General features: G+C 36.4%; 1 protein-coding gene across 4 annotated transcripts in view; it reads left to right on the forward strand.

The window, feature by feature from the left end:
* The window catches only part of PAICS (phosphoribosylaminoimidazole carboxylase and phosphoribosylaminoimidazolesuccinocarboxamide synthase), a 41,618-nt gene extending 30,146 nt beyond the window's left edge, over positions 1-11,472 (forward strand). For 2 of the 4 annotated variants that reach the window (XM_068974840.1, XM_068974841.1), the window contains exons 4-10: positions 3,765-3,943; positions 5,061-5,240; positions 5,339-5,452; positions 6,862-6,945; positions 7,806-7,986; positions 9,436-9,594; positions 11,009-11,415. In XM_068974840.1, coding sequence (XP_068830941.1) covers positions 3,765-3,943; positions 5,061-5,240; positions 5,339-5,452; positions 6,862-6,945; positions 7,806-7,986; positions 9,436-9,594; positions 11,009-11,175 — 1,064 coding nt within the window. In that variant the 3' untranslated portion in view covers positions 11,176-11,415. Of the gene's footprint in view, positions 1-3,764; positions 3,944-5,060; positions 5,241-5,338; positions 5,453-6,861; positions 6,946-7,805; positions 7,987-9,435; positions 9,595-11,008 lie in introns of all 4 variants that reach the window. The other 2 variants (XM_068974838.1, XM_068974839.1) reach the window with 2 other exon arrangements.
* The last annotated feature ends 1,813 nt before the right edge of the window (positions 11,473-13,285 follow it).

Consider the following 13,285-nt stretch of genomic DNA (forward strand, 5'->3'; position numbering starts at 1 on the left):
CGTTTCCGAAGTACCCCGTTTCCCCATTTTTAATTACTGTGACCAAAAAATATGTTCAATTGCCAACCTAAATTATCATCCATATCATAAATCGCTCTATACATTGAAGGTAAAAATATTACATAATTTTAAAGCACTTCCTTCAGTTCTTAAATAATGTAACCCACGATTTTTACTTCAAGGTTTCCTTGAGTGGTGGTTTTCCAGTAATTGAGTAGATTTCGAGAGTGAGCATCAGACTAGTGTTGGGTTCCTCTTGCAGTACAGATAAGTGATCCTTTGATCTTTTTTTAACCTCACAATTTTTTATAGTTGCTTAACGCTATAAGTTGTTAACAATATAACTAGCTTCTGTGTCCCCATAGTAGTATGTAGCTATGGGATTAAAGCAGTAGAAGATATGTACAGGCCCAAGTTCTTTTATTTGCTTATTTAATACGACACCATTCAGTGTACTTGCTGGGGCTTCAGGAGGGTGAATTAGGGTGATACAGTTTGAGTCTGAAAGGCCTGCATCCAGCTGGGAAAGTTGGTCACACAAATGAAGCACTCCAGCAATTATCTACTAGCACACTGAACATACCTACAAGTGACTTGGTTCACAGAAAGTGTGGAAAGGTGCTTTCCAGGTTTTATATACTGTGAAATTAAGGCAAATCTAAAAGTTTTTAAAATTCATAACAGTGTTAGTTTTAGGGTACAGATTAAGAGTTCTTTTAAGCCTTATTTATGCAATTTTTACTTGCTAATAGTTAAATGCTATGTCTAGTTGACCATCAGTGGTCTGTTTAAAACTGCTTTCCTTATAACCATGGATATGTTCCAAATTAAGGTATTTCTGGATGCTTAAATGAGAAAAGCACCAAAATGAGAATCAGTACATCAGGATTCTACTTTTCTCTTTGTCACTCATGAGCAAACTGTAAAAGACTACACAAATAATAGGTATAGATATAGGAAATAACACTGTACATGCTATATAGTGAAATAACACTTATACAGGAATGTTGAAGTTCCTAGATTTAGTCTCTGTACTTTAAAATCAAAATTTAACCTTTTATGTTTCAGTTCCTTCTTGCACAGAAACCCACTGTGGTTACATTTAGATGTGATAGTAGTGATATGACCAATAGTCTCACAGTTGTTAAACCACAATTGGGAAGCTTGGAACCTTAATACAGAGATGGTGCCGGGATTAGCTGGGCTGATTAGCTGTCGTACTTGGATGTTGTAATTCATAATGTGAAGTGACGTTTACATTTTCTTAGTAGTCTTGATAGGAGTTTTGAATTTTGTAAACAACTGAGACTAATGGGGGAAGTTCTTTTGTGTATGTGTTAGAAGCAATCATTATACCATCCAAACTGAATCCCTTTTTGTTAGAAGCAGGTTTTTTTTGTATGACTACCATTAGTTGATTCTATGTAGTTTTGATTCCCTTAGATACAGGGGAGGACTTTCCTCTGCGTAACGGTAACTATTGTTTATATTTAAGCAATAGATTTGGATACTAGTCTGTGAAGCTTGATAGACAATGAGTAAATATGACTACTGGGTAAAAAGAGCTCTTAGACCTAGTTATGTAGTTACCACCTCAAGTCAAGGATTGGTTTAAATTCCTGACTGCCCATGAGCCCAATCATTTGTTAAAGGTTAAAGTGGCCTAAGTATTTTACATACACTTTTAACATTCTTTCCCAGAGTTCCTGTCTACATAGTATACAACAGTTTATACTTTTCCCTATTTTAATTGAATCTTCCTGGTCAAACCCAGAGGGAATACAAAGAAAACCATACAGGATTAAGAACTGCATAGTGCATTTTAGGTCCAGGCTCCATTACTTACTAGCAGCATGACCTCGCTATGAAATTATTTGTGTGAGCCTCTACTTCTTTCACTGTAAAATGTGAATGATAGCAGCTAGTTCAAAAATTTTATGTATGGTTAAATGAGATAACATGTAAAAAACACTTAGCATGATGCAGGGTTTCCATAAATGTAGGTTCCCTTCACCTGTGGATACTCAACATACGTATGTAAGATCAAAGATCTTCAATCCTTTGATGATAACAATTTGATCTTATTAGAGGTTTAAATTGGGATTGGAGGTACTAATATTATAGCCTAAAGATGAGCATAATTATGTTAAACCCATGCAGGTTTCCCGGAGATATTTTAATTCACATTAGTGTGATGATATAATAACACCTCTAGGAGAGTATAGCATAAAGCAGCCTACAGAGAGCCTACATAACTACTGTGTCTCAGTGTTACCTATTTCTTGGGAAGATCATCACACCTTATCAGGTATTATGAGGATTAAGCAAAAAGAAACCGAATTTATAGTGCCTGACCTAAGGTAGGTCGTGCAAACTGTGGTAAAATATACACACATAAAATTTACCATGTTAACTGTTTTTAAGTGTACAATTCACTGATGTTTAAATATGTTGACAGTGTTGTGCAACCCATTGCCACTACCAATTTCCAGAACTTTTTCGTCATTCCAGACTGAAACTCTGATCCATTAAACAATAATCTCCCCAGGTAACCTCTGTCCTACTTGCTGTCTCTGTGAATTTGCCTACTTTAGGTATCTCCTCTAAGTAGAATTACAGTTTTGACCTTTGCTTAACTTAGCATAATGTTTTCATGAATCATCCATGTTGTAGCATGTATCAGAAAGCCCTCCTTTTTGTAACTGAGTAGTAATTCATTGTGTGCAAACTACATTCGGTCTGTCCACTCCACTTATCTCTTGTTGGACACTCTGGTCCTTTCCTCCCTTCTGGTTACTGTTAATACCCAAAACATCCTGAACACAGTGAACAGTGGTGTTCAGATACCTGCTTGAATCCCTGCTTTCAGTCCTTTTGTGTATATGTGGAATTGCTGCAACATACAGCTTATGATATATTGTAACTGATATTAGAGAAGTTATTTTCCAAGGCCACCACATAAAGTAGCCCCAGTCCCAAACATCACAAGGCAGCTGTTTATCTTAGTTTCCCAGTAACAGTTTGAGAAAGAGAGAGGAGAGGAAGGACAAATATTTTCTTTGCTCTTAGCCAGATTGGTCACTGTGTTCCTGCTGGTATCTGTTGAATGCCTTTTTCAAGGATTATTTGCTTTAAATATTAAGAGAAAAATGCTGTCCAAAATTTAGGGCTGTATCTGATTGTGATAAATTAGTATTTTATAAGGCCAATATAATACTGGGCCAATGAATGTGACAGTCCTGCCACCAGATCTGATTTAGAGATAATTCAGTACCATTTAGGTATTTACATGCCTTGTGCAGTTAGGTGCACAGTGGTAGAGAAGACACTAAATATTTTTTGAAAGAATGAATGAAGAGACACTGGAACTCAGATTTTTAGAATCAGTATATAATTTGCCTTGCAACATAAAATGAAATATTCCTGAATATTTTGATAGTCAGTAGAAAGCCATATTGTTTTCCTACTTCTGCCTGTTTTTAAAATATTATATTTATTTTTGATAGTGCCATTTAAGGATAATGCATTTGGCTATGCAGGGTTTCTTTTTTTTAATTGGAGGATAATTGCTTTACAATATTGCATTGGTTTCTGCCGTATATCAACATGACTCAGCCATTGGTATTAGTATGTCCCCTCTCTCTTGAACCTCCCTACACAGTTTTTTTTTTCTTTTTTATAAAGGGTAGAGTTTTATTATGCCTCAGATCTAACTTTTTAAATATAATTTAATGCTTTTTTTTCTTTTTGTCATCAATATGTAGGTATCAAAACTGCTTTCACCAGAAAATGTGGGGAGACAGCTTTCATTGCACCTAAGTGTGAAATGATTCCAATTGAATGGGTTTGTAGAAGAATAGCAACTGGTTCTTTTCTCAAAAGAAACCCTGGTGTTAAGGAAGGATATAAGTTCTACCCACCTAAAGTGGAGATGTTTTTTAAGGTAATTATTTTATACCTCCCTGTCTTACTGTAACTGAGCAACAAGTTTATCACAGAGTCAAAAGATTTAAATACTATTTAAGCTTTGTTTTTTTCTATTTAAGTTTTTGATACTAAAATTATCATTCCAGAAATATTTGTGGAGAATGTACACTTCAGTTAGTAATGATAATTCAAAAATTTAGGAGAAAATGTCTTTGAAAATCTATTTATCTTACATTGGAACAAGACAACAAATAAAAAGAACAAATTGAAATTAGCAGTTAGGAAGAAGAGAAAAGGAACAATTCAGTAAATTTTAAAATCTACTGTTGAAGACTAATATGAGGGATCTTTTTATAGTCTAATACAGAAAATTGTTGTTAATGTGTCTTATAAGCAGAATCATATAACAAAAGATGTTGTATGAGTCAACAGTTATGAATTTGTATTGGTTTTCTTTACTGAAACTGCTTTTCTCTTTTCATCTCTTTTCATGCTTTTAAGAATATTTCTTCTATTTCAGAAGCAGTGTCATTGTGCATCAGTGAACTGCACAGTTTAAAGCATTTGTCTTATGATTATAATTATACAAATCAAGAAGCCATAAAAGAAAAACTTCATGTACAGTTGGGACACTACTTAGAATAAAATGAAAGTTATTTTATTTTTTTACCAATCTCTCTATATTGTATGACGTCTCTTGAATTATCAAGTAACATTCTTGAAGACTTATAGTCTTGTATAAATTCTTACCAAAAGTAAAGTCAAGGGATTATGAAAGTTGCATTCTGGAAGGATTTTGTTCAAGTAGGATGTGTTTTGGTCTTCTTACCATCTCTCCTGACTGATTAAGAAAAAATAAAAATCATAAACTTCTATTTATATAGAGAAAACAAATTCTTTAAAATTACTTTATGACTTAGAATAAGTTATTCCAAAATACTGAATTTTAAAGTAGCTATTGAAAATAGAAAAGTTTAAAATGATTGTTGTGAATTAAAGGGTATTTTAAACAAAATTAAATCTTTAGCGAAAATGAATGTTTCTGAGGAATTCATCATGCTCAGTTTATCTGAAAATTTCAAATATTTTATATTTATATTTAAGTTTCTTGTACTCCTATACTTTTTTCTCAGGATGATGCCAATAATGATCCGCAATGGTCTGAGGAACAGCTAATTGCTGCAAATTTTTGCTTTGCTGGACTTGTTATAGGACAAACTGAAGTGGATATCATGAATCATGCTACACAGGCTATTTTTGAAATACTGGAGAAATCCTGGTTGCCCCAGAACTGTACACTAGTTGATATGAAGGTACAAATAAAATGGAGATTTGAAAGTAAAGATTATAACTGAGAAATGTCTTTAGTAGTATAGTTTTGAAAAACTCTTTGTTGAAATGCTGTTTCTAGATTGAATTTGGTGTTGATGTAACCACCAGAGAAATCGTTCTTGCTGATGTTATTGATAATGATTCCTGGAGACTCTGGCCATCAGGAGATCGAAGCCAGCAAAAAGACAAACAGGTAGGTAATACTTCAGGCTTGCTTTAATCTTTTGCAAGATCAGGCTGGGATAGAAGAGAAAGGGAAGATGCGAGGAAAAGGAAGGGCAGTTATTGTTTCTGACAACATGAGCCCGAGTTGTTGATTGCTATTTATTTTTAAAGATAAATATCTTCTATGTTTCCTATATCCTGGAGAAAAGGATAGGAATAATACTTTACATTTATGAAGCAGATTTCTCATTTATTATCTCAGAGCAGATATTATCCTTTTTTGATTAATTGAAAACTAAGGCTCTAAGATGATAGATATCTTCACAATTAACAAGAGTAAGTGACAAGGCTTTTCTGATAAATGGCCTGACCTGAGGTGACCTCTAAAAATGGTTTGCTATTTACTTGAGCCAGAGAACTCTACAAAATCATGCAAATCAAGGGGTTCAAATCTTCATGTTAAGAACACTCATGAAAATGCCCAGGGTATGCATATTTGAAAAGCCATCAGTCTGAAAGATGTCCCTTTATGGACGCTATCTGTGTCATCCATCATTACAGTGGTGGAGTTGGTAGGTCTGCCGAGGCCAAACAGTGGGGCTGGACGCAGGGTCAGTGGCCCAAAAAGAGTGCTGAATTTTTACTGCACATGCTCCAAAATGCAGAGGGTAATGCTGAACTTAAGAGCTTAGGTGTGGATTCTCTGGTCATTGAGCACATCCAAGTGAGCACAGCAGTCAGATCATCCCATACATGAGCTCTCCCTGCCACACTGAGATGATCCTTCCTGAAAAAGAACAGATTGTTCCTAAACCAGAAGAGGAGGTTGCACTAAATAATTGCTGCCCACCCCCCCCCCCCCGCCCCCCAAAAAAGGCAAATAAAAGGTTTTAAAAACGAGCAAGTGGCAGATGTGGAACTCTATCCCAGGTCTTAGAGATCTTACCAAGCTCCAATTCTGTTCTTTTCTATAAAAAAAAAATTAGGGCAAGATCTTCTCTGTACTTAATATGTAAGAATTATCAGGGCAGCTAATTATAATTGCTCGTGTAGGAAGCAGTTATCTTTGAATGAAACTGCAAGAATTCATCACTATCTGAACTTTCTGTAGTCTAATTCAAGAAATTAGTTTGTAGGCTCAGATATATTTTTCAGATATATCTTTTGCTTTGCAAACTTCATAATCTATACCCTAAACTCAGAAACCAAGTCATTTCAGATAGGAAGAATATTACTAGTAGAATACTTGACCCAATCTCCTTTTCAGTCAAACTCTGACTCTCTGAACTGACTTGGGTGTGGGAATTGGGTGTGAGGTCATGAGTCTCTATAATGGTGGCTCAAATCAACCCTGTTTGCCGGATGTAGTTGCTGGGTGTTTGGGGTTGGGTCTCATGCATGTCTGGTATTTATGTTCTAAGCTTTCTTATTTTCTAGTCATATCGTGATCTCAAGGAAGTAACTCCTGAAGGGCTACAGATGGTAAAGAAAAATTTTGAGTGGGTTGCAGAAAGAATAGAGGTAAGCCTTTCATTGTCTTCTGTATTTTTCTCCAAGAAAATTGTGCTTCAGAAAGAAACAAAAATGAGAGGGTGCATTGCTTTTCTTTTTTTCCAATGACTTTTAACAAAAGGAGCACTTAAAAAAAAAGTCCCAGCTGAACTATCCTCACTGGGACACTGGAACCCCCTGCAGTGAAACTGGCCAATCTGCTTCTCCCAAATACCACTGGGAAACCTGGAATCCTTTCCTCCTTGCCCCCTGCAGGGGAACCTTACATTTCCTGCTCACCTTTCTGTTGCTGCTCGGAGTCCCTAGCAAGAGTATAGAATTGGAACTCCATGTGACATTAAAATGTCACTTTATAAAGTTTATGTTTTTATTATTGCTATAATTCCATGGAAAATGAATGGGGTTTATGGTTATCCAAGGGTAATAACTACTTTTTAGAACATCATTTCCATGGGAACGTGCATTTTGAATTCCATACAACTAACTTACAAAGATTTATAACATGACTTCTGTCTTGGCTGATTATGTCTTAAAATGTGTTAAACAGAATGTACTAAAACTCTTCGATGAACTATTTTACAGCTTCCTGAATATTAATTGTTTTTTATTATAATAGTAAACATAATTTATCTGATTAAAAATCTTGCTCATTAGGTCTTAATTAGGAAGGCCGCTTTCTTTTATATAGAGAGGTTATTTTGAAAAATAAATCCTCTATCATTTTGTTCTGCTTGTCTTAAATTTGGTTTCTTAAGGAAATACTGTGTCAAGTTGTAATTTTACTGTAAACTGTTCTTACAGTACTCATTCCCGTATTTATCCATTTTTATCTTTGCCTTCTTTTGCATATTCATATTTTTCTTTTCCAGTTGCTTCTGAAACCAGAACGTCAGTGCAGGGTTATAGTATTGATGGGCTCAACCTCTGATCTTAGTCACTGTGAAAAAATTAAGAAGGCTTGTGGAACTTTTGGCATTCCATGTGAACTTAGGGTCACCTCTGCCCATAAAGGACCAGATGAAACTCTGAGGATTAAAGCTGAGTATGAAGGTAAATGTTGAATAAATAGAGCATTTCAGGAAGTCCTCCTGATTCTGCCCCAAAATTTTATGTTTAGACTAATAATGCTGAAAAATAATTTTCTACATTTCCAAGGGAAAAAATTTTAAACTTTGATGATGTTTGCCTCCAGAATTTTTAAGGTGCTCTAGGAGCTTATAATGGAGAAGGCAGGAGCTTATAAAAGAATGGATCAGGGAGAAAACATTGAAAATGCAAGCATGGGAGGAAAATGAAGACTAGAATTAGTCCTTACCTAATCCCCTCAAGTGCTGTTTCTAGTACCCTGTAACAGAAAATAGACCCCAATTACAGAAGAAAGGGCGAGGTTAAAGCCGCAGGTCCTCTCAGGTATCTCTAATGGTCGGCCTTTCCTGGGAGACAGTCAGACATGAAATGAAGGAACAATTTCAGAATATAGTATATAAAAGAAATGTCTTGATGGTATAGCATCAAAAATAAGGAGCCCTATAGTCTGGAATGATTCTCAACTGGAGAAAATATTGGTTGTATATTCCTTCTAAAGGTAGTTGGTATAAGAGTATAGGTATTGAATTTTTAAGAGCTTTTTTTGGGGTGGGGGTGGAGGTCAGACCCCTAAGATAAGCTAATAAAAACCAGATCTCTTTGTCTCCAGAAAAATGCAGACATAACATTTTGGATTCCAAGTAGACTGCTGTAGGAAACAGAAATAACTTATGAGTTTATGAAAGAATAAGATGTTTATGAGATGTGATAAAAAAATTTATTGAGTGTTAAATATTTGGGTACTCTATTATTGAATTTAATTCCTCGAGAAGTGTCACTCAACCTCTAGTCTCTATTAACTGTGCATCTCCCATACCCTGCTGGTTGAAGGACAGCAAGATAAATGCTGGTTCAGGTGGTGTCATTCTTTGTTTCAGTGAGCCAAAGCAGCAATAGTAGAAGGGGCCTTTGAACATTCCCACTCTCATAGAGTGAAAGTGAAGTCGCTCAGTCATGTCCGACTCTTTGCGACCCCATGGACTGTAGCCTGCCAGTCAGTCTCCTCTGTCCATGGGATTTTCCAGGCAATAGTACTGAAGTGGATTGCCATTTCCTTCTCCAGGGGATCTTCCCGACCCAGGGATCAAACCCAGGTCTCCTGCATTGTAGATAGACGCTTTACCGTCTGAGCCACCAGGGAAGTCCATACCCGTGTGTTAACACCTCCTTAATGCTACAGATCTCAAAGATGGTCAAAACTATTCTTGCTACTTCATTACTTGACATCCAGTAAGTGGCAGGATGAACCTTGTATTTTGAATATATTTAATAATAGTGACTTAATATAGTGTTTTATCTAGAGACTACTATTAAAGGAACTCAGGGAGTTACTATACAGGGACCCCTTTTTAAAAAATTACCTTGAAATCTGTTTTGAGTGCTTAGTGTAATTATAACTTGTCATTTACCTAGGGGATGGCATTCCTACTGTATTTGTGGCAGTGGCAGGCAGAAGCAATGGTTTAGGGCCGGTGTTGTCTGGTAACACTGCATATCCAGTTATCAGCTGTCCTCCTCTCACTCCAGACTGGGGAGCTCAGGATGTGTGGTCTTCTCTTCGATTACCCAGTGGTAAGATAACTGAATCTTCTAAAAACTTTTATTCACAAGCTTCAAATATGCACAATGGTAGAGAGAATAACATAATGAAATTTTACATATCCGTCAACCAACTTCAGAAATTCACATCTTGTTGCATCTGTAGCCCTCTCCTGCTGCATGATGTAAAGCATATCTGAGACATGATGGCATTTTATACTTAAATATTTATTTTCTAAGTGATAAAGACTAATTTTAAAATCATAACCATGATATCACATTCATAACTGTCCTCTGACATGTTCCCGTAGGGACTGACTTTTCCTAATTTGGCTGATATTAGTTATGTAGTAAATAGTGGATCTATATAAATTGAGTTATTAATACAAATTAAATATCCTTGTGATTTATACTTGATTCTTATTGGAGACCATGAGAATCAAAGAGCCTGATGAATTCCAAGAGTATCTAGGGAAACTGGAGCTTTTGGATCTATAACCTGTCTAGTCCTTGACTCTAGTGACATAATAGTCCCACCTCAAGAAACTCTGCCTGAAGAACTTGCTTGGTTACCAAGGAGAGAAGGGGGGTATGGGATGAGTTGGGAGGTTAAGATTGACATATATACACTACTATGTATAAAACAGATAACTAATGAGAACCTACTATATAGCACAAGAAGCTCTACTCAGTGATCTGTGGTGACCTAAATGGGAGGGAAATCTAAAAAAGGAGATACATGTGTATGTATGACTGATTCACTCTGCTGTACAGCAGAGACTTACAGTACATTGCAAAGCAACTATACTCAAAAAAAAAAAAAAAAGGGGGGGGGCCACCATGGCTTTAGCTGAAAAAACCGAAACTCTGCCTGAGCAATGTGTGGCCCCCTAAGAAGTTACTTACTCTACTGTCTTATAGATCTGTTAAATTAGTATTGAGTGTATAACCTAGTATTTCTTAAAATTATTTTGTGGATTTGACTTTTATCACTTCTTAAAACTGTTAGAATGATTCAAGTGCAAAGACAAAAGGAATAGCTAGAAAATTACCAAAACAACAAACCTCGAGTTTGTCTAAGAACAGATGATTCTACCCAATTAACCTCACGCCTTATTTTATTGTTTCTGTTGGCCTTTTACCAGGGAGTTAAAGGGATAGTATATATGAAAAGAACTTTGCAAAAGGTAAATTTCTTTGCAAGTAGATTCAATGAGAAGAGTGATAGTTGTATATAAAATACCTGTTCCTAGCTGATGAATATTATTTATCACTCCAGATAGTAAAGATGGAAACTCCATCCACAGATCCTACTTTAGAAAAGGATAATATAGTAGCTTTATTGTCTGTGGCTGGTGGGGCTTCTGAGAGTATAGAATAGTTTGCTAGGTGGTATTTTCATTTTATTAATTTACAGCTCAATTTTCCATCTTTTCTGAACCAATAGGTCTTGGCTGTTCGACCATCCTTTCTCCAGAAGGATCAGCTCAGTTTGCTGCTCAGATATTTGGATTAAATAACCATTTGATCTGGGCCCGACTGCGAGCAAGTGTATTAAATACATGGATTTCCTTGAAGCAGGCTGACAAGAAAATCAGAGAGGCCAATTTATAAGAAAGAATATCACTGCATTTTTTTAGGAGGAAAACTATTATTTTCTAGTTTAGCTGCCCCCCCCCAAATCAAGATGAAAAGATTTTAAATCATTGAGAGAAAAATGAAATTTGTAAGTGAATAAATGCTTTTCTCAATTCATGAAGTAGTAAAATGTGTACATATTTATTAATGTCTCTTTATAAGTGAAATTACATTCAAAATTAATCTCTTACCCACATATGGTCATTATTAGGTAGACAGTATAATTAATTATATTTATTAAATGCTAATAATGTCCTATTACAGAGTTCTCTAGTTATTACTTGACTTTCTACATCTCAGCCCATCAGTTTTAGAAATGTAAAATGGTTGTATCTTAGGGAATATAGGCCTTTTTCACAGTATGATCTTAACAAAATTCTAAGGGCATGGTTTTTTATTTGCAGTCACTATGTCAGAAAATGATGTTGTATTTAGCTATAGATAGAGATGAAGTTTGGGTTTGATATTGCCTTTTTTTGACAAAAGCCAAGATTGTTGCTAGGGCTAAGACAGACAAGATGAAGGGGCACTGAGTACGCCATATAGAGAACTTCTGAGAACTTCTCTGTTAAGTGTTAAGGCAGTTTCCAATGGGAAAAAAAGTAGTTACCTTTGCCATTGCAAATGAAAGATTTAGTAAATCTTACTTGGCTCTACTGCTACTGCTACTGCTAAGTCACTTTAGTCGTGTCCAACTCTGTGCAACCCCATAGACGGCAGCCCATCAGGCTCCCCTGTTCCTAGGATTCTCCAGGCAAGAACACTGGAGTGGGTTGCCATTTCCTCCTCCAATGCAAGAAAGCGAAAAGTGAAAGGGAAGTCGCTCAGTCGTGTCCGACTCTTCGCGACCCCATGGACCACAGCCTAACCAAGCTCCTCTGTCCATGGGATTTTCCAGGCAAGAGTACTGGAGTGGGATGCCATCGCCTTTCTTTTCATTCTAATATATATTGTAGTCAGACTAACAATTCCCAGCCTACCATCATTTTCAGAAATTGGAATCTCCCAGTTAATGACCATAACTAGTTTCTTTCTTGTTAATAGTATTAAGCCTGGGCAGTATACCCAGCAAAATGTACCTCTAAAGGAAGTCATTACTGAGAAGTATTGCAGTTCATCATGAGTCTATAAACTGTATTTGGAAGTCAATATTATATTATGCAGCCTTGGGAATTTTACAGATGGTTTAAAGTTTTATCCAAGTGTCCACACAGCCCTTAAGCTTGCATGTAAAAATTTATGTATATGTTCACTTGGAAAAGAGGGCAGTTTTTACCAATTAATCTGTGTCCCTCCGTCCCTTCCCACCCACCCCCCCCCCCCCCAGCCCCCAATACTGAGTCTCTGCTACAGATGAAATCCTGAAAACTTTTGCCGCTGGCCTACACTGTCTGTGCTTTTTCACCTTCCTGTCAACTGTTAACAAGCTAGCATTTTATCACTTTAACATGATCTCTTTAGGGTATAATTGACCTGATTATTCCTTTTCTTGGGCTAGACACCAAATTGTTCCAACCTCAGTCTTAATCATTCCTCAGTCATGATCATTCCTCTTTCACTTAATTATTGGTTTTTCCTGCTGTTCAGTCCATTGTTTAGAAATAGTGCTAGAACAATCATCTTTATAGTGAATGTCTATAGACTTGTATTTTCAGCTTTCCATTTCCCTCTGAATGCTCCAAACTTAACCCATCTTCCAAGCCTATAGCTGGCTATACTCACTGTCCCAAATCAGAAGCTTAATTTTATCCTTGATAGTTTTCTCTGGGAGAAGGAAATGGCAACACACTCCAGTGTTCTTGCCTGGAGAATCCCAGGGACAGGGGAGCCTGGTGGGCTGCCATCTGTGGGCTTGCACAGAGTCAGACACGACTGAAGCGACTTTGCAGCAGCAGCAGTTTTTTAACTCATCACCAAGTCTTGAATTTACCATTTACCCATCCTCTACAAAAATCTCAAGCAAGGGTCAAATTCTGTTACTAGCCTGGTCTAGATCTTCATTCTCAACCTAACCTTTTTGAAGATTGTCCAAGGACTTAGAACTTAAACTCTTAAATAAGCTTCTTTTGCAACATAGACTCCTTTG

Source organism: Capricornis sumatraensis, chromosome 7 (genome assembly GCF_032405125.1).
Source record: "Capricornis sumatraensis isolate serow.1 chromosome 7, serow.2, whole genome shotgun sequence".
NCBI lineage: Eukaryota > Metazoa > Chordata > Mammalia > Artiodactyla > Bovidae > Capricornis > Capricornis sumatraensis.